This window comes from Martes martes, assembly GCF_963455335.1.
Source record: "Martes martes genome assembly, chromosome: 10".
NCBI lineage: Eukaryota > Metazoa > Chordata > Mammalia > Carnivora > Mustelidae > Martes > Martes martes.
The window spans coordinates 78,511,203-78,535,864 of record NC_137898.1 but is presented as its reverse complement, the minus strand read 5'-3'; the positions used below and the strand labels follow the sequence as shown (position 1 = coordinate 78,535,864).

Sequence of the window (24,662 nt, the reverse complement as noted above, 5' to 3'; positions counted from 1 at the left end):
AAACATAGGGAAGCATGTATCCTTTTGCATTAGTGTTCTTGTGTTCTTTGGGTAAATAACTAGTCATGTGATTGCTGGATCGTAAGTTCAATTTTTAACTTTTTGAGGAATTTGCCCCATTATTTTATTCACACATTAGCCCTGTGGATTTTCTGTGATCTGAGACCTGTCCCTTATTTTGATTTTATGTTCTATTTATTCAGTTTGTTTCAGTACCTCAGCACCCTTTTAACTTTAATTAGAAAGTCATCATTAACACATAAAACTTTTCTTTTTGAAAACAGGATAAAAGAATCAGAGTATCTCAGCCCTTGACAAGAGGACCAAGTGCCTTTATTCCAGAGAAGGAAGTAAGTTTATCTGTCTTAAAATACATTAAGTGTGATACAAAAAAATAACTGGATTGTATCAAAGGATATCTCCATTTTTAATATGGGAGTAAACCTGTGTTTTGCTTTTTGTTCCTTTTTTATATTTCAGAGAACCACAGAGGTATTTTCTTTTGAACTTCACTTAAAAGTTTGTGTGTTTAGTAATCTGCCATCTTATTTTAGAGTTAGTTTAGAGTTAGAATTCTGCAAGGTTAGAAAAAAGTGAGTTTTACCATATTTGATTTCAAGTATAACTTTTCTGAACAAGGCTACTAACAGTAATAACGTTTCTTTTAAATAAAGTTTAATATTAACCCAAAGGTTTCAGGTTTTTAAATGTCCACTGTTTCATGGTGATTATAGGTTTCATAAATGTTAAGAAAATATATTTTGAGTTGAAAAAATGAGTTTCCCAACTAAACCTATTAAGCAGAATATCATTAGTTGTTACTAATTTAACGACATTAGTCGTTACTAATTTAACGACATTAGTCGTTACTAATTTAACGACATTAGTCGTTACATTGTACGTAATATAATGACATTACACCATTAGTCGTTACTCTTTCGTTTGTTTTGGTTCTAAGAAGTCTCTTGGACAGAATGTCAATTCATTCTGTACAGTATGTACCTTTAGTTGGGGGGGGCGGGAGGCAAGATGGTAATTGCAAGAAGGAGAGGTTGTAAAATGACAATCAAGAGAAAATTTGTGCCTTTTTGTGGGTATACATCCTTATGAAAGATCACAGCAAAGTGCCCGACATCCTAGATTCCTAGATGCCACTCAGATAGATACTTGAGCTAAGAAAAGTTTAAGAACCACTAAACTGGGGAGTTTTTCTCTGCTGGAAGAAGTTATTGCCTTATTGAATACGATTGTATATCCTGATTCAGTACTGCAAAGACATTTATCTTAAAGCACCAGCATTATTCCTATATTGTTCTGAAAGCAGTCAACAAAGATACACAGAGCACCTGTTATGTGCCAGGCATTGTCTTAAAAGAAGGAATGAATAAAATTCGAAAAATACATGCCAGGTCCTTGCCAGAGTGAGTAGTCCTACATCTTCATTTTGCTTTTTGAGTGACCTTACCATCTGAATGGAAAGGTTAAAGGAATGTGAACAGCCATGTTAACATGGGAAACATGTTAACAAGTTAACATTGGGAACTCCGTCTCTAGCTGATCTAGGTGGGACCAGTACTTACAAAAAGGGCTGTGTTTGTGCCCACTTTCTCCTACAGCATAGGGATCTTGGTAGAGTGATTACCTCATTTACATAAAGACTTCCTGAAACAGTCTTTTTCACACTATATATTGAAGGTAAGGTGGTTTGCAGAAGCCACCGCTATTCTCAGGACCTCTTGCATTTGTTGACGCCTTTGGCATTGCTTAAACAAAAGAAACTCTGCTGGAGAAGACAAAACAAAATTAACAAATATTCTATGTTTAATTACATGTGGTTAATCCGGAGCTTATTGTTTTTAACATCACTTGGTCCCTGTAGTTGACAAAATGGGGGGAAATGGGCAAATGAAAGTGTACTTGGCTTTATAACTAGCTGAACTGAAATTGCTTTTTTACGCCATTGTAATTAACAGTTCCTCACAATTCACACTTTCCAAACATTCTATTTCCTTTGGGATTACATCTTCCTCGGTCAGTAGTGCCTTTGTATAATTTGTACTTATTTTTCAGAAGAGACTGTGGAGCCAGACTTAAAGAGTAAACAAAGTTTCTAATAACAGTATGGATCTCTGGGAAGACCAGTAGTCTCGACTTTAGAAAATATGGATTCTAGACCAGGGCTGCGGTTAAGTAGGTGTATGAGCTCGAATTTAATTTTGAATCTGAAATAAGAAATGTATTCTTAAGTCTAGAATTCTAATTCTAAAATATCAATAAATAATGAACCAGTCCTAGAAATATTCATCTCATGTCCATTAATTCCCACAGAGCCGGGTCCTTCTACAAGGTGCTAATAAGCTCTTAACACCTTCAGACCCAATTCTTGGTGTGATGCCCAAGCTGTCACTGTGTATAAAGCTACATATAATAATCTATTTTTGAGAAAACTCTTTTGATTCCCTGGGATAGAGGATGTCCATTTTAATAACCAACCTTGTTTTTAACAATTAATACAATAGGCTGAAAATAGGAATGACAGTATTCTAGTGTCCTTATTAATTTTTCAATTAACACTTTCCTACAAATTATCATGTTTTCCTTTGTTTCTAAAAAGATTTCAGAAAACTTATTTTATGTTGAACAAAAACAAGCACAAGAGCAGACTGGAACTCTTGTCTTAAGACAATGTAATTAGATACTTCATGGGCCGTTGAGATAAAATTGTAACTGTGGGAATCGAATACCACCGCTTCCCTCTCCACCCGTTGGCGTGATAACGGCCAGGCAAGTGGGCCCTGGAAATTGTGCCTGGTAGAGCAGATGGAAGCCGCTTTTCTCCAAGTTCAGAGCTGTGTGTTTGATGATTTGACATTTGTTGTTTAATAAATTGCGGTCCCAGAGCCAAAAATGAGCGGTGCTTTTTTCTTTTCTTTCTTTTTATTTTTATTTCCGTCACTGGTAGGAGCAACTGCGTAATTTCGGGGTCTGTTCCTACCCAGAGAACATGCGTTTGCTTCCAGAGTGGCATCATGTGTGTAAACAAAAGCTCCATCGCTTCTCAGTACTCATTGTGTGCTTCCGCGTCACCAGGTTGTCCAAGCGAACACGGTGGATGAGCGTACGAACTTTCTTGTGGAGGAGTACTCTACTTCCGGCCGCCTGGACAACATCACGCAGGTCATGAGTTTGCACACTCAGTACCTGGAGTCTTTCCTGCGGAGCCAGTTCTATATGCTGCGCATGGACGGCCCCCTTCCTCTGCCGCACAGGCACTACATCGCGATAATGGTGCGTCCGCTTCCCAGCTGCCTGTGCTCCCGCCACACCGCCCTTGCGCGTCCCTTCTCCCCACTCCTAGTGTGTGTGTGTGTGTGTAGAGCTCAGTACCCTTTTCTAGAAGTAAGACTTGAAGAAGCCTGTGGCGGTCTTTAGGATACCGCGTGTCTGGGATGCATTTGGAATGCTTTACATGTCTTAAAGGGTTCAGTTTCTCCTTGAATTTTCATAAATTGATGGCGCTTGTAGGGTCCAAGGGACTATCCCTAAGATCCCACAGGTCGTGTTTTGGCTCTTGATGCCTTGTTTTTTATTATTAATATAAAACAGGTTGGTTGTGACATCTGATTTAGACATTTTCTGCTTGAAGAATGTTACTGATTTGGCCAGAGGAGAGGAGAGTATCCATTAGCACCAATGGGGGAAAAATTCTTAAATGAGTCATAACCCCACGAAATATAGTACTTGGTACAAACTAGTGAACTAGTTAATGTTTCAGTGGGGGTGGGGAGAGAATTATAAATCGGGATGAGAAAGGTAGAAAGGAACAGTGTCACGGGTGGACTATTCCTGGAGAAAAAGACGGAGGAACTGGTCCCAGTGCCTTGTGTTGGGGTGGTTTAGGAGAACATCTGGCTGGCAGAGGTAGCTGGCAGTCAGCAGGTTCATTTTTCCCAACTTTGATTTGATTATCTTGTTTATGCTCTCATCAAAGTTTTAAACAAGAAAAGGGCAGCGCTCTGTGTTTCTTCACGGATGAACACGACTGAGACTGTAATTCCCGCTTACAGATTTGACCACAGCGAGTTCCTAGGCAGCCTTAGAACCATCATAAACTAAGAGATAAGCAAGATATAGAAAATAGGATGAAGAAACGATACTGTTTTCCTGAGAAGCAGGCCTAGGGAAAGGAGCAGTGAAAAGTCTGCTTTGCAAGGATTTCCCAAACTCCCAGGGTCAAGACTGGTTTGACTGCACGGGCAGGAAGGTGTCAGTGAACTTGTCTTATCTCAGTGGGTGATGTGCCCAGATAAGACTGAAATCGTAGTTATCTTAAAGGGGGTAAGAGGAGCACCCAAATTAGCCTGTGTTCTGAGTGGGTAGAATACAAGTTAGTGAGATTTTATTGAGTTTTAAATAGAACGTAGTTTATGTCATTTACCGTGATGAAAGGGACATGTATGTTCTTGATATAACCAGGAAGTGCATTTGAGGTTAATCCGTACCCACCTCTGGCTGAGGAGGTAATTGCCTACATGGGACAGTTATTCGCTTGTACAAATATCGACTATGTGTACTGGTTCAAGAATCTATGGCATATTGTGATAGAAGTTGGAGGAGGAGGAGGAATCTGTAAGAAAAGAATTATTGGTTATTAAAATTATTAAACTCCAAATCAATTATCATTATTATTATTGGTTTAGAACTAGTGGAATGTGACATGTACCACGATTGCTTTATCAACAGAGTCTTCTTGTGTTTTAGGCTGCAGCTAGACATCAGTGTTCCTACCTAATAAACATGCACGTGGATGAATTTTTAAAGACAGGAGGTATTGCTGAGTGGTTGAATGGTTTGGAATATGTGCCGCAAAGACTGAAAAATCTTAATGAAATTAACAAGCTGCTTGCACACCGGCCCTGGCTGATCACAAAAGAGCACATTCAGGTACTGAGTGCTGTTTGGAAATGAAAAAGAGATTTGCTCATGATTCTGGCTGAGAGTTCATTTTTCTTTTCTTTCTTTTCCTATTTTTTCCTTTTTCCTTTCTTTCTTTCTTTCTTTCTTTTTTTTGGGGGGGGGCTAAGACTTAATCTTAAAATACTTGCATATTAGAAACTTACAACATAGGCTCTCAGTATATAGAAAAGATAAATGTAGAAAGTCTGTGGGTTAAATTTAAGTGCCAATGGATATTCCTCTTAAGGTAATCAATAATGAGCTACCTAGGTACCTTAGTGAGTGGCCATGAGAAAAGTTGATTTCTGTTTTCAAGCAGGAGGTAGACAAAATAAATTGCACAATGGACTCCCTGGGTTCTCCCGCTCATGACTTTGAGTAAATTATCTTCTGTGGACCTCAGTAGCTCTCCCCTTTATAACATGAGGGGCCTAGATTAAATGAGTTCCAGGCTCTTTTCTAGTTCTAACATTTCATAATTTTAAGATCTGCAAATTACAGTTTTGCAAATAAAAAGCGATGTGCCAACTGGTGTGAACGCTTCAATGCCTTTAGAAGCTAGAGCTGAGATGAGAAACACAGTTGCAATTGACTAGAGTACTTGCAGATGGAAAGGGGCTTCCGTCAAAGGCACACGGGGTGAAGCCTTGGCACCGTGCTTGGCACTTGGTCGCTATTCAATACATAGGTATTTGAATTCCCTGCTTCTAATGTGTAGACATGTCCTTGGTTTTGTTGATCCTCTCGGTTAGACTACATTTTTGTTAGCTATTTGCCCAGTTAAACCAAACTGAGCTTTTATCAGTCTCTATACTCTTAGAAATTGAGTTACCTGTCTGGGAATATATGAAACATAACATTGCCCTAAGCTTTATGTTCTGACTTGATAAGATGTTACTTAGATAGAGGAATTGATCCTTATTTTTATGTCCTATGTTAATTACTTTGTGCCATGTACTTTGGTGGGTCCAAAAAGGTAGACCCTGCCCTTCAGCATGCTTGGAATCTAGGGGAAGAAAGAGGGGGAGATAATGACCATAAACACAGCACAGTGGTATGTGAAGATATGAACAGCTGAGAGAGGTAACATTTGAGATAGGTCTTGAAGAGTACGTGGCAATTTTCAACGAAAGGCGGGGGTGGGGGGCTTATGAAACATTGTATGTTGGAAAAGTAACTAACGGCTTCATGTCACTGATAGTAGGGAAGGTTATGTGAGGTGTGGGGGTAGGAGATGGGAAGAATGGGGAGCATGTCCTTATGACACAATGAGTACTGTATTAAAGAATTTATGTTTTATCCTCAGAAACATATGTTCTTCAGAGTTATATTATATTACTTCAGGGGATGCAGAAGGCAATCCTTCAAAATGTTGGAAAATCATTTGTGTGTGTGCACCCACATGTATTCTTACCTTAATAAATTTCTCTATTTGTATATTTTACAATATTAGTATTATAGTACATGTGTATTACTCATCTATATAAAATGCTGTATTTTATAAGTGTTTATTTATAAACAAAGGTATATACTATCAGAGGTTGGAGCCCCCAAATGTTACTGTCAGAAGTATATGTGATCAAGGGGCAGTGGGTGGCTCAGTCAGTTAAGTGTCCACTCTTGATTTTGGTTCAGGTCATGACCTCAGGGTCCTGGGATCGAGCCCCATGTAGGGCTCCACACTCAAGCATAGAGTCTGCTTGGGATTCTCTCTCTCCCTCTCCCTCTGCCCCTCCCCCTGCTCGTGCCCTCTCCCTCCCTCTGTCTGTCTAAAATAAAATAAAATCTTAAAAAAAAAAAGTAGTAGTATATGTGATCAAAAGATTTTGGAGATGAGTATGATGAAGAATTAGGAGTCATCAGAGGTTTTTGAGCTGAGTTTTAATATGAACGTGTGTGGTGATGCAGGAGATAAATCACAAATGGTACGGTCTAGAAACAGGGGAGTCAATCATAAAGCAATTGCAGTAGTCCACATGAGAGATGATTTTTTTTTTTTTAAAGCCAAAGGAGAGATCAGACTGTATGTAAGCATTCTGCATGGAAAGAGGCAGGACGTGGTGACTAGCAGAATGTGAAGATGGAGGAGAGGGGAAGGACAGGAGAATAAGTAAGGTTTCTACCTTCCTGACTGGGAGAAGGCAATGCCATGAGCAGGACAGCACACTCTGGGCTGAAAGCAGAATACTGTTACCTCTGGATAGTGATGTCTAGTTACTGAAGGAAATACAGGTCTGTAACTCAAGATAAAGGATAGATTAGAAATAGGATCGGATAGCTATTGGCAGTAGGCAAAGGTCAAGTTGAACGAATGAATGATCCATCTGGGGTCAAATAGAGCAAGCCAACATTTGGAGGCAAGCAGAAAAAGTGGGCTGAGAGGAAGACAGGGAAACGTGCATCTCAGGGGAGAAAGGGTGCAAAAAAAATTTAGTGGAACTGCTGAAGTCAAGGGAGATTAATTTCAAGAAAGGAGGAAGTAAGGAAAGCATAAATCCTACAGAGACCCAATAGGATAACTACTAAAAAGAAATACTTGGATTTGGCCATTGGGAGTCATACCTGACCTTCGCGAAAGTTGTTTTCAGGAGGCTGCTTAAAAAAGGGAACAAATTATAATGAATTAAAGAAACAGAAATGAATGTGAGATGAGAAATTCGAGGTGATGAGTGCTGGCTGTCTATCCTTTCAGGTTTCATACTCTTGGAAAAACTGACAAAGGCATTGTAAATTCTACCTGTTTTTTGGAAAAGGCTCTTTGGCAGTATTATGAAAAGTCCTTAAAATGTGATTGCCCTCAAAATCCCATTAGGAATTAAAAATGCTATTTATAGCATAGATACAGCAAGGGATGAAGGTGCTATTTATAACAGCAAATAAACAACAACAAAAAAAAAACTTAGCAGCAATTTGAATATCTAACAGTAAAAAAATGGAGAAGTAGCTCTCTATATCCATTTCTATGCAGTGTAAAGGCCATGCTCAGTCTAAGACATTGAACATGTCAAAATGTCAGGTTTGCAAAGCAGAGAAAATTAGAAGTGTTACTCTGATTATATAATAATGCTTATAAAAATAAAATATGGGAAAGTTATCTTAGGGTGGTAGAATCTGATTAATTTTTCCTTTTCCTTTAACTGAGCTTTTGGTAATATACTAAATTTCCTGTGTGTTGGAGGGGAGGGCAGTTAATGGAGAATAAAGCCAAAGAGGTTTCTGGTGGGGGCTTGGCTGTGAAGTGAGCAGAATTTAAAGTGTAGAAATGTAGGGAGCAGCAAAACACGCACACGCATGTGTACCAAGCTAGACAGAGAGGACACCGATGGGAAAGACTCTCTGATGTGCTGACAGATGGAATTGGCTCTTGGAGAAAGTGGGGATGGAGACATCATTGTTTTTAATGCCTTCACTTGTGATTCCATCCTTCAGTTGAAGGATCAAGTGAAATAGCACACGAAAAAGTGCTTTGGAACTTTTAAAGTTCTTATTCAAAGGTGAGGTAGTAATTCTACTGTTCCTATCCTCTGCCATCAGCTCTTTCTCCATCAGAAAAGGCACCTAAAAGTTGACTTAATGAATTAGGGGTTTGTTTGGTTTTTTTGGATTTTTATGTGACTTTTAAGGTCAAATCTTTACCTAAAAACCTTAAAGTGGATGGCTTTGCTAGATAATCTTTAACGGCCCTTCTAGCTTCAGTGTTCTTTGATTCTCTGAACTATCTTATGGAAACAACACAATATGTAAGCGTGCTTTGGAAACAGAAGATCCATGGTACCTCTAAGGAATTCAGAATAATCTACAACATAATTATATTGTTAGTTTTGCCAGTTGAATATAATGTTGTTTGGCCAAAGCCATATCTTTATTATATGAAACATTTTTAAAAGGAAGTTTTAAAAGGGAGTTTTAAAAGTTTAAGTTTGATTGCTATAAATGGACCTAAAAATTTGGTGGATTTTCCATGCTTTCTGATATTGCTTTGCAGCATTCTGTGGTTTTCATTCTTACTTTGATTCACTTTCTCATTACAGAAACTTGTCAAAACTGGAGAAAATAACTGGTCTCTCCCCGAGCTGGTACATGCTGTGGTCTTACTGGCACATTATCATGCTTTGGCAAGCTTTGTTTTTGGTAGTGGCATCAATCCGGAGAGAGATCCAGAAATCTCTAATGGATTCAGGCTTATATCAGTCAACAATTTCTGTGTTTGCGATCTTGCCAACGATAACAACATAGAGAATGCATCCCTTACAGGCAACAACTTCGGGGTTAGTGTTCTGAACTTTGTTTTTCTTCACTATTTTGCCTGAAAAATACCTAGAAAGAGTTTGTCTGACTCAACAGGACATTGTATACTTGAACTATTTTTGCACAACTTTTACTACTGTAAAAACTTAACTTGTACATGAAGTTCTGAATTGTCTTAAGGATAAGGCTTTTAAAGCAAATAGATAGGGGTGCCTAGGTGGCTCAGTCAGTTAGGCATCTGCCTTTGGCTCAGGTCGTGATCCTGGGGTCCTGAGACTGAGCTCCCTGCTCACCAGGGAGTCTGCTTCTCCCTCTGCTCCTGCTCATGCACTCTCTCTCTCTTTTTCAAATAAATAAGTAAATAAAATCTTCGGAAAAAATAGTAAAGCAAATAGATATTATGACAAATCATAAGGCCACCTTATTTTTAAAAATAAACTATAACTTAATATATACCAAATGCTCAAATTCTAGATTAAATATATCTATACTTATAAGTTTTCTAGATTTATAACTGCAGCAAAAACATCATACTCTAGAAAATGTTTGAATCTGTCATTTGATTTTCTTTGGCATTAATGGAAAACCCACTTAGGAACTTAAGGGCCCACACCTCTGTACATAATCAGGTGGCATTTACTAGACAGGAACCTTGACCAGAATAATTCTTGGTATTACTAACACCCAACACCATCTTCCCTGGCTCCAGATCGTCGATTCCCTAAGTGAGCTAGAGGCCTTGATGGACAGAATGAAGAGGCTTCGAGAAGAGAGGGAAGATGAAGAGGCATCTCAGGAAGAAATGACCACTCGTTTTGAGAAGGAGAAGAAGGAAAGTCTTTTTGTGGTCTCTGGAGACACTTTTCACTCCTTTCCACATTCAGGTGAGCTCCCCCCAGCCCACCCTGTACTGTCTTTGCCTTTGGGTTGTTGCATCCCTGACAGACCACGTTCCAAGTTTTCCATACGGATCTGTAAAAGTGCCTCTACTACCATGTCCCTTTTATTTCTTCCTCCTACAGCCCCCCTGATGCTGTCCCCCCCCTTCTTTTGGTGTGTCTTTGAATACACTCCAGGTCCAGTTGAGAGGGACTCCCAACCTTGTAGTCCACACTCATCCTGGATAAAACACGATTTGAAGCCAGAGCAGTCGCCTGTAAAGCTAGATAGAGATACCTAATTTGTTCTACTTTTGTGATGTTTTTAAGTGATAAGTGAAATCCTCTTTCAATAGATAAAATTAAAAAAAAAAAAACAACACATGCATCTCTGCCTTTTTTGTGTGTGGGGAGTATGTGGGAGGATTGTTCTTGTGCTGCTACTTTTCCAGATTAGTTCTAAAATTACATTGTACTCGCATTTGCATTTCTTTGGAGACATCTTTGGGATTTTATAAAAATTCATTATTTAGGTCATTTTCTTATACTGAATTTGGAGGAATTCATTCTGTATTAAAAGCTAGACATCTTTGCTCTAGTCTTAAAAAGATACTTTTTACCCCCTAATACTCTAAGAGACTTTGAATTAGACAATTTTCAGTTATGACTAAAAAAGATATTGAACACCACATAGTAAATGTTATTAAAATAGCCTTGGGGTGCCTGGGTGGTTCAGTCAGTTGAGTATCTGACTCTTGGTTTCAGCTCAGGTCATGATCGCAGGGCCGTGAGATCGAGCCCCGAGGAGTCTGCTTGAGATTCTCTCTCTCCGTCTCCCTGTGTCCCTTCTTCTACTCTCTCTCTTTCTCTCTCTCTCTAAAATAAATAAAATAAGTCTTTTAAAAAATAGCATTGACTCAGTAGAAAACTGAAGCCCTCCAAAGTCATCAATCTACATAACATTTTAAAAATAGAGTTCCATTGGTTTAAGAAATGTTTAGTCTTAAGGCCAATCAGTCTCATAAATTCCGAGGGTAACTGATTGGGCCATAACATGTTTGTTAATGTTAAACATAGCACTGACCAGTAGTTCTCAGAAGTTTCGCCAGAAAGAACAAAAACCCTTTTTATCATCTCCCCTGTGGTCTTTTTTATGAAAGATTTTATCCACCACATTGACTATATTAAGTTCTAGTTTCTCAGAGCTTCTAAGCAGCAGGAAATCCCAAATAAAGAAACTTGGTGTTTTAGTTATTGCCTTAATATCCATTCTGCAGTTACTGAGTACCCTTTATGGTCTCAGCCCTGTAGCGGGTACTAAGGTTTTCAGGCTAAATAAGAGACGATTCCTGCCTTCCGGGCGCTCTTCTTGCTGGTGGGAGAGAAACAGTTTCAATCCATAGCAGAGTGTGAGCAGTATATGAACCTAGAAAAGGACCCTGAACCCAGCCTCAGTGGGGAAGGAGTGTGCTTAGAAGGGGTCCTCGAGGAAGACTTCCTCCAGTCTTAGGGGCTCGAGTGCAAGGGAGTCAGGCAGCGGCTGGCATTGGTGGTAAATAATCGATGGAGCCAAGGCCCCCTGCTAAGGGAACAGGATGCCGGGCACAGAAGCAAGTGGGTATAAACCATGAAGCGGGTGATGTCATCACACAGGCTGCTCAGGTAAACAGAGGCTTTATCGTGATAACCTTTCTAGCCTTAAGAAGCATGCAGCCTGTCATATTTCGGACATTTTGAGGTAAGAGGCCTGTAAAACCTGAAGTGTGGAGATGTCTAGTACACTGCTTCTTAACCTTCCATTGCACTGAGTCACTTGGGAATCTCACCGACAGGCAGATTCTGATTCAGTCTGTCTAGGACCTGAGAGGACACATGGCTCTCATTCCTCCACGTGGTGGCCAGGCTGCCAGTTTACAAACCACCCGCAGTAGTGAGGGCCTGGCAGATGGTCTGAAGGTCAGGACAGGCTTTTAAACTCCAGACAAAATTTTGGAAATTATCAGCATATGATTGGGCGTTAAAACCAGGAGAGTTGTTTATAAAAACCATCCAGAGGGAACACATGGGACAGAGGAAAATCATAAGCCTAGGGTGAACCTTCAAGGGAAACCAAGATTATAAAATGTAAAGATTTTTATTAAGGCTAGTAATCTCTATTTGCTTTTAACCCACTGAGCCACCCAGGCACCCCTCTATTTGCTTTTAGACATTATTTTTAAGAGCTTCTCGAACATCACTAGAGCTTGAGGGATATAAATGTTTTATTTCCCTTAGTCGTTTTTTAATGTTGAAAATAGATTTTGTTTCCTGCTGTGGTGAGCGCTGTGAAGTATGTAAACCTGGCGATTCACAGACCTGTACCCCCGGGGCTAATAATACATTATGTGTTTATAAAAAAATTTTAAAATTATTTTAAAAAATAGATGTTGTTTCTTTAATCAAAGCTCTTCTGAGAGCTTGTTTTGTTTTGTTTTGTTTTGTTTTCTTATTGAGTAGACTCCACACCCAGCATGGAGCCCAATGTGGGGCTTGAACTCATGACCCCAAGATGAAGCTCCGAGCTGAGATCAAGAGTTGGACACTTAACTGACTGAGCCACCCAGGCGCCCCTTGAAAATATATTTTGGGCCCCCGCCTCTACCTTCTTGGATTCTTGAGCAGAGACTCCTGCCTCGTACAGTAGTGAATTTTGACTAGCAAGTCTTAGATTCTCGCCAAAAATTATGTTCTAGTTTTGACAGAAGAGGCTGTATCATTTGTAAGTCGGACAAGGAAATAAGTCATTTTGTTGTTTACCCTTCAGCATTCCCAGTACTACATTTGCTGGTCACACAAAGGTAACAGAAAAATGACTCTGTGGAGTAGCTGCATGAGTCCTTTTTATAACCTTACCATGTTTTAAAATGGAAATAGAAATGTACTTTTTTCTGTTATGAATTTCTTGGTTTGACCCGTGTGATAGAGCATTCCAGATTCCATGTGGAGATTCTAAGAATAGCTGTTCAAGCCTTTGGAAGAAAATAAATGTTTAAAATGTTCTACAGAGGTAGTATTCCATAGCTTGGTAAGAGTTAACCAGCTCTTACTCTTTTTTTGTTTTTCAAGTTAGAAGGCTGTTCTGTTACTATAATAGAGCGTTTTCTATATTATGTTTGGGACAGCAGAATTGAGCCAATGTGCAAAATGCTATTTCCTTTGAGTCCAGACTTGGAAATATTTGTTTAGTTAGAATTAAATTGGAGGGGTGCCTGGGTGGCTCAGTGGGTTAAGCCTCTGCCTTCGGCTCAGGTCATGATCTTAGGGTCCTGGGATCGATCTAGCCCCACATAGGGCTCTCTGCTCAGCAGGGAGCCTGCTTCCCCCTCTCTCTCTGCCTGCCTCTCTGCCTGCTCATGATCTCTGTCTGTCAAATAAATAAATAAAATCTAAAAAAAAAAAAAAAGAATTGAAATTGGAGTTTTAGATTTGTTGATCAGAGTACTGATCTTAACTTCTTAAATTTGAAAAAAAGGATCTGTAGTTTGAGAGACCTGAGTTCATTTCTTTCTATGAACAAAATGGTCTAGAAGACAGGTCTTGATTGACTCCTAATTTTAAAATGAATAAATGGATATTATTCATAGAATAAATTCTATCTTGTTGGAGTCCAGGGGCTCATTATTGTTTATTTTAAAATGTTTCAAAGTCATATGACAAGTTGAAAATGTTTACGGGCAAATCAGAAACTAACATCATCAAATGAACCAGCTGTGTGATCGTCAACTCCAGAATCGGTATTTGCCCCGTGAAATCAACTGCTTGTGCAGTGTGGGTGGAGAGATCACATCAGGGGAGAAACTTGTTTTGCAGACTTTAGTTCTCACTCACCATCCTGGGTTTGATTTTACTTCACAGCCCACAAAACTCCTAGTGTTCTTAGCAGGGTTGGTGATCGCTAACCACATTTTCAATTTTTTTTGTTTTGTTTTGTTTTGTTTCTTTTGATTAGTATGTGATGTACTGAATTAAGGAAAACATAACCTCATTCATAAATATGGAGAGACAAAACATTGAAAACACCATTTTCCACGTGTTTCCATTTACCCGAACAGAATTCTGCAGCCCAAGGAGACAAAGCAGCAGTCATGGGTTGGACTAGGGATAAGCCCGAGATTTCGCTTTAGAAAACTGAAAGTCACTTAAAAGCCTCAGATCAGATTAAGTACTTCAGAGTTCACAAATTTTCCACACCATCCTAAACTAATTTGCGTTTTAGTTCTTACTTACGGTATGGACAGTGCTATTAGTAGCTTACAGGTAGTTTACTAATTTCTTAAGAAGGTATTTCTTTTTGCATTAATAAAACAAAAAATTGATATTAAGCACATAACATATTACCTGGTATATATTAAGTACTCAGCAGGGATGCCTGGGTGGCTCAGCCAGTTAAATGTCTGCCTTTGGCTCAGGTCATATCCCAGAGTCCTGGGATCGAGTCCCACATCAGGCTCCCTGCTCAGCGGGGAGCCTGCTTCTCCCTCTGCCCTGCCCCTCTCCTGGGTGGCTCAGCCAGTTAAATGTCTGCCTTTGGCTCAGGTCATATCCCAGAGTCCTGGGATCAAGTCCCACATCAGGCTCCCTGCTCAGCGGGGAGCCTGCTTCTCCCTCTGCCCTGGCCCTCTCCCTTCTTGGGCTCTCGCGACAAACAAATAAAAAAAGTGCTCAACAAATGTCAGTCTCTTTGCATCATGGGTAATAAAGAAGTTAGGTAAGAATTTTAATATTTCCAGAGTTGGATAGCCTGGGTAGTTGATCTTTCCTGCCATTATCGAGCACCCTGTTAGTCCATGGCAGTGACCTAAGGATTCAACCTTGTGAGGAAAGAGTAATTATTGCTAGGATTTTCATGAAATAGCAAAGATTAAGATAATGAAGGCACTACTAATTTACTACATTTTTTGATGAATTACTGTAATTGTAACTGTTCTTTTAAACCTCTCAAGACTGTCCAGTTCTTATGCCATCAAATTGTTTAGGTGGGGCACCTGAATGGCTCAGTGGGTTAAGCATCTGCCTTCAGCTCAGTTCATGATCTCAGGGTCCTGGGATCGAGCCCCGAGTAGGGCTTTCTGCTCAGCAGGGAGTCTGCTTCTCTCTCTCCCTATGCCCGTCTCACCACCTCATGCTTGTGCTATCTTTCTCTCTCAAGTAAGTAAATAAAATGCTAAAAAATTGTTTTAGAAGCTGTTTAATACTTGTTTATTAATTATTAAGTATTACATTTATTTGATATTGATTAAAATTCTTAATAAGAAAATACTGTTCTTTGCATAGAAGGAGCCTTTTTTTAAATTTTGAAAACAATATGTTCATTTTCTAGAATAGGAGTTGGTAAATAAAAGCTGTTCATTCCCTTTCGGTGACTGAAATCAGAAAAAAGTAATTATAAAAACAGACTAACTACCCTAAAAAAAAAGTGAGTTAGAATTTTCTTGAAGCAAAATTAACATGCATTGGGTACTTAAATTTTTCAGTGGTAGATTTCTAATATTATCAAGTATGCAGAAGTCAGCTGTCTTAAAAGATTGTTGTAGTCTTCTTATCTTCCTGAATGCCACTTATAATATTCTGATCACAATCTCATCAACACATTGTTTTACTTCGTACTTTATATGCCTTTTTATTTCCATGTACATTGAAAAGCGCATGTTGGTTAGGTGTAAAACTCAATGGATTTTCTCAAACTGACCCTTTCTATTCTAGTGCCCAAGCCAGCTCTGAATAATGGTGGCACCCAGAAGGTCACTTTCCTCCTTGTTCCAATTCCCTTCCCAGACCTTCTCCCTAAATGCCTCTTTGTGAGCCAAAAATGGATGAGATTGCACTGATTTTCAGCATGAATACATCCATATGAAGTACTGTTAAATTTTAACAAAATCTATCTTAACATTAAAGTCCACTCAAGTCCTCTTTCACCTTCCTGTCTTCTCTTTCCCCATACCCCACTTCATCAAGTAGGAGTTCAAAAAATGTTTAAGCTCTGTACTCAAAGCACTGTGCCATCTTCCTTTTCTGAATAAGGAAAGCCAGGGTATTGATTCTTCACTGCTACTGCTTAGCTATTTCAATGGAGTCATGTTTTTGCCCAGACAAATACAGTTAAATGTTAAGATTGCCAGTATTTGGTAACGCAATTGAATTGAAATTGAATTCAAACGTAAGCGAGGAAGTCAATATTGTCACTTCAAAAATCCATGGGAAAGCTAAAAAGTGGAGGGAAATGGAGCGTTTCATTGTTCTATGCACAGTTTCCTTTATTCTAGATTGCTCATTATTGTCCTCAGATTTTGAAGATGACATGATTATAACATCTGATGTCTCCCGATATATTGAAGACCCTGGTTTTGGGTATGAGGACTTTGCCAGACGAGGAGAAGAACATTTGCCAACATTCCGAGCTCAGGTATAAGATGCCTTTAATTCAAAGAAACTAGAGAAAAAATCTTGTCGTTTTAACTGTGAAATGTTGAGATGTAAGTCCATTGCCTTCTAAATTGATAGAGTCTGTAGATCTTTTTATGTAATCTCATTTTTGGCCCAGTCTAATTTGATCTCCCAGTAGATAAATTATTATTTCAATGTTTCCCCCTCTAAGAAGGCAAAAGGAAATGGTTTCATTCGGTTACTTGCAACATTACATGGTAATTGTATAATGTTCATACCCTTTTTTTCTTAAGGAGCAGGGAGAAAATCAAGCAATAAAGTTACATTTATAATAAAATGGCATTTTGTAGTAAGATCATATACCAGTAGTTCTGGGATTAAGGGCTACCCCACGAAAACCCCTAGAGGACAGAGTCACAGTAGCGATGTGGCTCCCAAAGAGAGTGGAAGTTTGAATTAAGACAGACTCCTTTGCACTTGTTTCACTAATCTGCTAATTATCCGTGTCACTGAGTAGGTTTGGTCACATGGGAATTTTCTCAGATCTCCTGGGGCTCTTCCAGATAAGGATGTAGTTTGCATAGTACCCGACCGAAGGGGGAGGCCAGAGTTCATCACCAGTATATCCAACCAGGGACCCCACTGAGGAAACTGCATGGTGCTCTGATCCAGGAACCTATGTGAAGGGTTCTTAGTAAGGCTGTCAACTTATTACATTTGAAATATCTTATTACATTTGAAATATCTTCACTTCCTTGCTTCAGTAGTTGTTTCCCACAAACATGGAATTTAAATGGAGACTGCCCATTTGGTAACTCGATATAATTTCTTCTTTCAGGACTATACCTGGGAAAATCATGGGTTCTCCCTGGTGAACAGACTTTATTCTGACATTGGACATCTTCTTGATGAGAAGTTCCGCATGGTCTACAATCTCACCTATAACACTATGGCCTCCCATGAGGATGTTGACACAACCACGCTGCGCAGAGCTTTATTTAACTACGTTCACTGTATGTTTGGAATCAGGTACGTTCATTGTCGAGACTGTTTTAAACGTTTCTAAGTGACAGTTCTGACGCAAGTTTTGCTCCTGTCCTTTTTAGTGCTATAGAGCCCTGGGGAGAAAAATACTACATGTGGACTTCTGATTTTGAAAAATGACTTCCAGTTGATAGAAGAACATTTTTCCTTGTTTGACTGTTCGGAATCTTAGCGTGCACCTGCAAATACAGTAATGAGAATTTACTAAGGAGGGGGAAAAAAGTATCAGTAATCATTGGGGGATACGATAGAATCAGACTCAATTTAAGTATCCTTCCTGGAAGAATTAGACAGTTAAAAAACATTTATTGTGCCTCTTTGGCCCACTGTAATAAATGCTGGTTTGTTTGTATATTTTTAAAGGAATGATATTTAGGGTATAAATAAAACTGGGATAGATTGTGTCTTCATAAAGCTCACATAAGAACAGCTGATTTTAAGATTTGGGGAAATAGGCTTACAGTGCACCATAGATAATTTCACGTACATAGATAATTTCAAATTCAATATCAGACCTTCCTATTCTTAGGATTCTTTAGTTGATAGCATTAACACTACTCTACAGCATCCTCTGCCTTTTCCTGGGTTCCCAGAACCTAAGCCAGAACTAAGCCTGTTCTTAAGATCATTGCCAGAGACTTCCTTGATTCTGATAGAACCCTGTCTATTGAGGAACATTTGTTTTTTAAAGATTTTTATTTATTTGACAAGGAGAGAGAGACAAAGTGAGAGAGGGAACACAAGCAGGGGGAGTGGGAGAGGGAGAAGCAGGCTTCCCGCTGAGCAGGGAGCCCAATGTGGGGCTCGATCCCAGGACTCCGGGATCATGACCTGAGCCGAAGACAGATGCTTAACAACTGAGCCACCCAGGTGCCCCTTGAGGTAGATTTTTATATATAAAATATATATATATATTTTTTTTTTAATATAAAAATCTTCAGAGCTGCCAGGTCAACTGGTCTTTGTGATGCCCTAGAGGTCAGAGAGAGAAAAACCAGCTCTGTAGGAAAGGTATCTCCAGAACTGCTGAGCACAACAATAAAACATTGAGTGTTGTGGGATAGGAGGGAAAAAGAATGGCACCAACAGTAAACCCAGATTCATGCAAATGTACACTAGGAGTCTTTTACCGTTTATAAGACTAGATATACTGGAAATGGAGTTTCACTATACTGCCATATTGCTGACCTGGATGGCAATGCAGATGCTATCTTACTAATATTTAGTGTGAATCATGTTAACTCCCACAATGGCAAAAAATGGCAATTCAGGAATTCATGGTTCTCCTTATTGATGCTCTAAACATCAAGAAAGCCATGAGTGTTGGAGCTGAGGCCTACTATATTCTGAAGAATGTCATTAAGGGTAAGTGAGGGAAAGAAGCTACCAATGTTAAGGTATGAAATAGTTTTCTACTAACATCTTAGATTAAAGGTCAGCTAATTATGGCCTGTGGGCTAAATCCAGCCTACCTCCTGACAATGTGAATGGAACTAGAGGGTGTTAGGCTAAGCGAAAAAAGTCAGTCAGAGAAAGACAATTATCATATGATCTCACTGATACAAGGAATTTGAGAGATGAGGGAAGGGAGGGAAAAATGAAACAAGATGAAACCAGAGAGGGAGACAAACCATAAAAGACTCATAATTTTAGGAAATAAACTGAGGATTGCTGGAGGGGAAGGGGGTTAGAGAGATGGGGTAGTGGGGTGATGGACATTGGGGAGGGTATGTGCTATGGTGAGTGCTGTGAATTGTGTAAGACTGATGAATCACATACCTGTACCCCTGAAATAATACATTATTTGTTAATTAAAAAAAGAACACTGAAATGAAACTATCAGTCAATATAAATTAATGGCCTCTAAATTTAGAAATTGGCAAGGAGAGGACAGTGAGTAAATGAGTGAGTGAGATTGAATGGTCTAATCAGGAAAGCTTTTTTGGGAGAATGTGCCTTTTTGAGCTGGGTTTTGAAGGCGTTTATGGAGATAGATTTGCAGAAAGAAAAAATGCCCAGTTATGAATACATTTAATTTGACTCTACGTTCTCCTTTCTAATATAGTCACAGAAAGCCTTTATGGCATGGAGTTAGAATTCAATTTGCTAAGCAAAGTATTTTCTATCATTTTAATGTAAAAAAATTTTCCTGAAACATCAGCTAATAGTCAAGCATTCTACCTAGAAGACACCGGCACGATGGTAGTTAACTATGCTGTTTGCTCATTTGTCATTCCAGACAATAACTTAACACTGAATCATCACATTTTAAAACACGTATGTCATAACTACCTACTTTAAGAAAAATAAATACTGGAGTGCCTGGGTAGCTCAGTGGGTTAAGCCTCTGCCTTCAGCTCAGGTCATGATCCCAGGGTCCTGGGATTGAGCCCCACATCGGGCTCTCTGCTCAGTGGGAAGCCTGCTTCCTCCTCTCTCTCTGCCTGCCTCTCTGCCTACTTGTAATCTCTATCAAATAAATAAATAAAATCTTTAAAAAAAAAGAAAAATAAACACTAATAATTCAATTCAATTGTGATAAATTATGTTCAAGACGATACATGACAAATGTTATGGTGATTATATTAACTTTTGGATGCTACCAAATAAAGCTCATATAAGATTTTTGAATACTTATTTTTTAACTAATTATATGTTTGGGTTAAAAATTAATTGAAGGGGCTCCTGGGTGGCTCAGTGGGTTAAGCCTCTGCCTTTGGCTCAGGTCATGATCCCAGAGTCCTGGGATCAAGCCCTGCATCGGGCTCTCTGCTCAGTGGGGAGCCTGCTTCCCTTCCTCTCTCTCTGCCTGCCTCTCTGCCTACTTGTGATCTCTGTGTCAAATAAATAAATAAAATCTTGAAAAAAAAATTAACTGAAAATAAAGAAAAGAAATCCCACGAACTCCCATTACTGCATTTACCCTCTTATTTGTCTCTGTGCCCATTGACTCTCTTCTCTCTCGAAATGGATGGACTGTTATAGTCCTGTGTACCTGAGCACAAAGTCTCATCTCCCCTCACTTAAAGATCCCTATTCTAGGACAAAGAAGATATGGTAGATAGACAGTATATCATATGTATGTGTATGTACATACTGCATATATGTATGTATGTGTATACACACACACACTGGAATATCACTCAGCCACAAAGAAGAATGAGATCTTGCTATCTGTGACAACACAGACGAATCTAGAGGGTGTAATGCTAAGTGAAATAAGCCAGCGAAAGACAAGAACCATATAATTTCACCTGTGGGTAAATCTAAAAAGCAAAACCAGGAAACAGAAACAGACTGATACAGAGAACAAACTGATGGCTGTCGGGGGAGAGGAAGAAGAGGGCTAAATGGGTAAAGGGGATCGAGAGGTAAAAGTTCCAGTTACAAAATGAGTAAGTCATGGAGATGCAATATCTCAGCCCAGGGACTCCAGTCGGTGAGACTGTAATGACTTTGTCTGGTGACAGATGGTAACTACATTGGTGGGGAGCATTTTGTGGAGCGTATTAATGCTGAATCACTGTGTCCTACACCTATCACTAATATCATATGGTATGTCAACTATAAATAAAAATCAAAGTTCCTTGTTCCCAGGGCCCCTGGGTGTCTCAGTCGGTTAAGCATCCAACTCTTGATCTCAGCTCTGGTCTTGATCTCAGGGTCGTGAGTTCAAGCCCCTACTTTAAAAAAAAAAATTCTTCCTTCTCCCTCTTGCAAAACCAACTTTACCGTCTTCACTGGATCTTTCCCATCAGTATATACACACTGCTGTGACTTCTCTCATCTTTAGAAAAAATTCCTTTCTTCCTCCTTCTTTGCCTTCTAGCCATTGCCTCGTCTTCATGCTCCCACACACAGCCCATTTCTTTGACAAAGTGTTGTTTACTTGCTCACTATTTTTTTTAGAAATTATTTTATTTTATTTTATTTTATTTTTTTTATTTTCAGCGTAACAGTATTCATTGTTTTTGCACCACACCCAGTGCTCCATGCAATCTGTGCCCTCCCTAATACCCACCACCTGGTTCCCCCAACCTCCCACCCCCCGCCCCTTCAAAACCCTCAGGTTGTTTTTCAGAGTCCACAGTCTCTCATGGTTCACCTCCCCTTCCAATTTCCCTCAACTCCCTTCTCCTCTTCATCTCCCCATGTCCTCCATGTTATTTGTTATGCTCCACAAATAAGTGAAACCATATGATAATCGACTCTCTGCTTCACTTATTTCACTCAGCATAATCTCTTCCAGTCCCATCCATGTTGCTACAAAAGTTGGGTATTCATCCTTTCTGATGGAGGCATAATACTCCATAGTGTACATGGACCACATCTTCCTTATCCATTCGTCCGTTGAAGGGCATCTTGGTTCTTTCCACAGTTTGGCGACCGTGGCCATTGCTGCTATAAACATTGGGGTACAGATGGCCTTTCTTTTCATTACATCTGTATCTTTGGGGTAAATACCCAGTAGTGCACTTGCAGGGTCATAGGGAAGCTCTATTTTTAATTTCTTGAGGAATCTCCACAGTGTTCTCCAAAGTGGCTGCACCAACTTGCATTCCCACCAACAGTGTAAGAGGGTTCCCCTTTCTCCACATCCTCTCCAACACACGTTGTTTCCTGTCTTGCTAATTTTGGCCATTCTAACTGGTGTAAGGTGGTATCTCAATGTGGTTTTGATTTGAATCTCCCTGATGGCTAGTGATGATGAACATTTTTTCATGTGTCTGGTAGCCATTTGTATGTCTTCATTGGAGAAGTGTCTGTTCATATCTTCTGCCCATTTTTTGATATGATTATCTGTTTTGTGTGTGTTGAGTTTGAGGAGTTCTTTATAGATCTTGGATATCAACCTTTTGTCTGTACTGTCATTTGCAAATATCTTCTCCCATTCCGTGGGTTGCCTCTTTGTTTTGTTGACTGTTTCCTTTGCTGTGCAGAAGCTTTTGATCTTGATGAAGTCCCAAAAGTTCATTTTCGCTTTTGTTCCCTTTGCCTTTGGAGACATATCTTGAAAGAAGTTGCTGTGGCTGATATCGAAGAGGTTACTGCCTATGTTCTCCTCTAGGATTCTGATGGATTCCCGTCTCACGTTGAGGTCTTTTATCCATTTCGAGTTTATCTTTGTGTACAGTGTAAGAGAATGGTCGAGTTTCATTCTTCTACATATAGCTGTCCAGTTCTCCCAGCACCATTTATTGAAGAGATGGTCTTTTTTCCACTGGATATTTTTTCCTGTTTTGTCGAAGATTATTTGACTATAGAGTTGAGGGTCCATATCTGGGCTCTCTACTCTGTTCCACTGGTCTAGAAAGTCAATGTACAGAAATCAGTGGCTTTCTTATACGCTAACAATGAAAATACAGAACGGGAAATTAGAGAATCGATTCCATTTACTATAGCACCAAGAACCATAAGATACCTCGGAATAAACCTAACCAAAGAGGTGAAGGATCTGTACTTGAGGAACTACAGAACACTCATAAAAGAAATTGAAGAAGACATGAAAAGATGGAAGACCATTCCATGCTCTTGGATCGGAAGAATAAACATTGTTAAAATGTCTATACTGCCTAGAGCAATCTATACTTTTAATGCCATTCCGATCAAAATTCCACTGGTATTTTTCAAAGAGCTGGAGCAAATAATCCTAAAATTTTTATGGAATCAGAAGAGACCCCGAATTGCTAAGGAAATGTTGAAAAACAAAAAGAAAACTGGCGTCATCACGTTACCTGATTTCAAGCTTTACTACAAAGCTGTGATCACCAAGACAGCATGGTACTGGCATAAAAACAGACACTTGCTCACTATTTTATCCCCCATTCCCTCTTGAATGCACTACAGCACCGCACCAACAAAACCCCTCTGGGCAAGGTTGCCTGTGACCCTCCTCACACCTGCTCCCAGGGCTCAGGGCTCAGTTCCTGTCGCATTTGATTCGTCAGCAGCATGGGACACAGTGGGTCACTCCCTCTGCCCCCCATGATGACTCCCGCCTCAGGGCTCTCCGCTGACACCTTCTCCTCAGAGAACAGCCTCACCCCCTCCCTAAAAAGCACAGCTTTTCTTCTCACAGCCTCCTTTCCCTTCCCTCCACAGCAGTGAACTCCCCCCAACAGATCACATGCTTGTCTATGTTTTAACTTTCTTCTCCAGTAGGATTGAAACTCCATGGGACTGGAGATCTTTGTTTATTCTGTTCATCTCTGTATCACCAGTGCCTAGAAAGCTCCATGGAAAGGACACGGCACCTAACAGGCACCCAGTAAATATTTGTGACAACAATTAGTTAATGAGTTTTTGGTATTGAAATGCTAGACCATAAACATCTCTTGATACCGACTTAGAAATCAGAAATTTTGATTTTTTCATTTGTCTTTGGCCCATAGGTATGATGACTATGATTATGGAGAAGTTAATCAATTACTTGAACGAAGCCTGAAGGTTTACATTAAGACAGTGACCTGCTATCCGGAAAGAACCACCAAGCGCATGTACGATAGTTACTGGCGTCAGTTCAAGCACTCAGAAAAGGTGTGTTTCATGACTCGACATTATAGACCCCTTAGGCCTGTGTCCGGTATAATTAGTAATGATCAGCAAACATTATACAGGAAAATATTGATAAGTTAGTGCCATTAAAGAAAAGAAGTGACATCATTCGGCTGTCTTTTCAAAATGTGTTTAAATTCCAGTTTATTGAATATTAACTAAATTTTGATTCTGTGTTTCAGCCAACGTGGTGGGTACAGCACACTTGTAGCATCAGCCTTTGAAAGGCTGGGTCCAGATATTGATATTTTTATAGTACTTTTAGGAAAATGTCTACAGTTCTCATGATTCATAAAAATCAAACCTAATGATCAGGCCAGGCCCAGAAGTTATGTCGGATTAGAGATTAACTCTAGCCACTAGAGTTGACTTATTAGAACAACAGTTTCTCATTCCAACTTGGTAATTTAGTATTTTGATAATCTAATGCATGAACTTTGAGCCAAATGTATGTACCATTATGTGAGAATATTTCTTTGGATGAAATGTATAGAAATCACTATTTAAGACCTAATAAATGTTAAGGATCTCTACCAACATTATAGTGTAAGAACCTTA

The 24,662-nt window shown here is 39.4% G+C and overlaps 1 protein-coding gene across 2 annotated transcripts in view; it reads left to right on the top strand.

Annotated features, from left to right (window-relative positions):
• The window catches only part of SESN3 (sestrin 3), a gene marked incomplete at its 5' end in the record, with an annotated part of 73,775 nt that overhangs the window by 44,576 nt on the left and 4,537 nt on the right, over positions 1-24,662 (top strand). The window contains 8 exons of one of the 2 annotated variants that reach the window (XM_080816058.1): positions 285-350; positions 3,091-3,288; positions 4,762-4,944; positions 8,988-9,224; positions 9,914-10,088; positions 16,406-16,524; positions 17,344-17,534; positions 23,942-24,086. In XM_080816058.1, the coding sequence (XP_080672184.1) occupies positions 285-350; positions 3,091-3,288; positions 4,762-4,944; positions 8,988-9,224; positions 9,914-10,088; positions 16,406-16,524; positions 17,344-17,534; positions 23,942-24,086 (1,314 nt within the window). Of the gene's footprint in view, positions 1-284; positions 351-3,090; positions 3,289-4,761; positions 4,945-8,987; positions 9,225-9,913; positions 10,089-16,384; positions 16,525-17,343; positions 17,535-23,941; positions 24,087-24,662 lie in introns of both variants that reach the window. The other variant, XM_080816057.1, reaches the window with a different exon arrangement.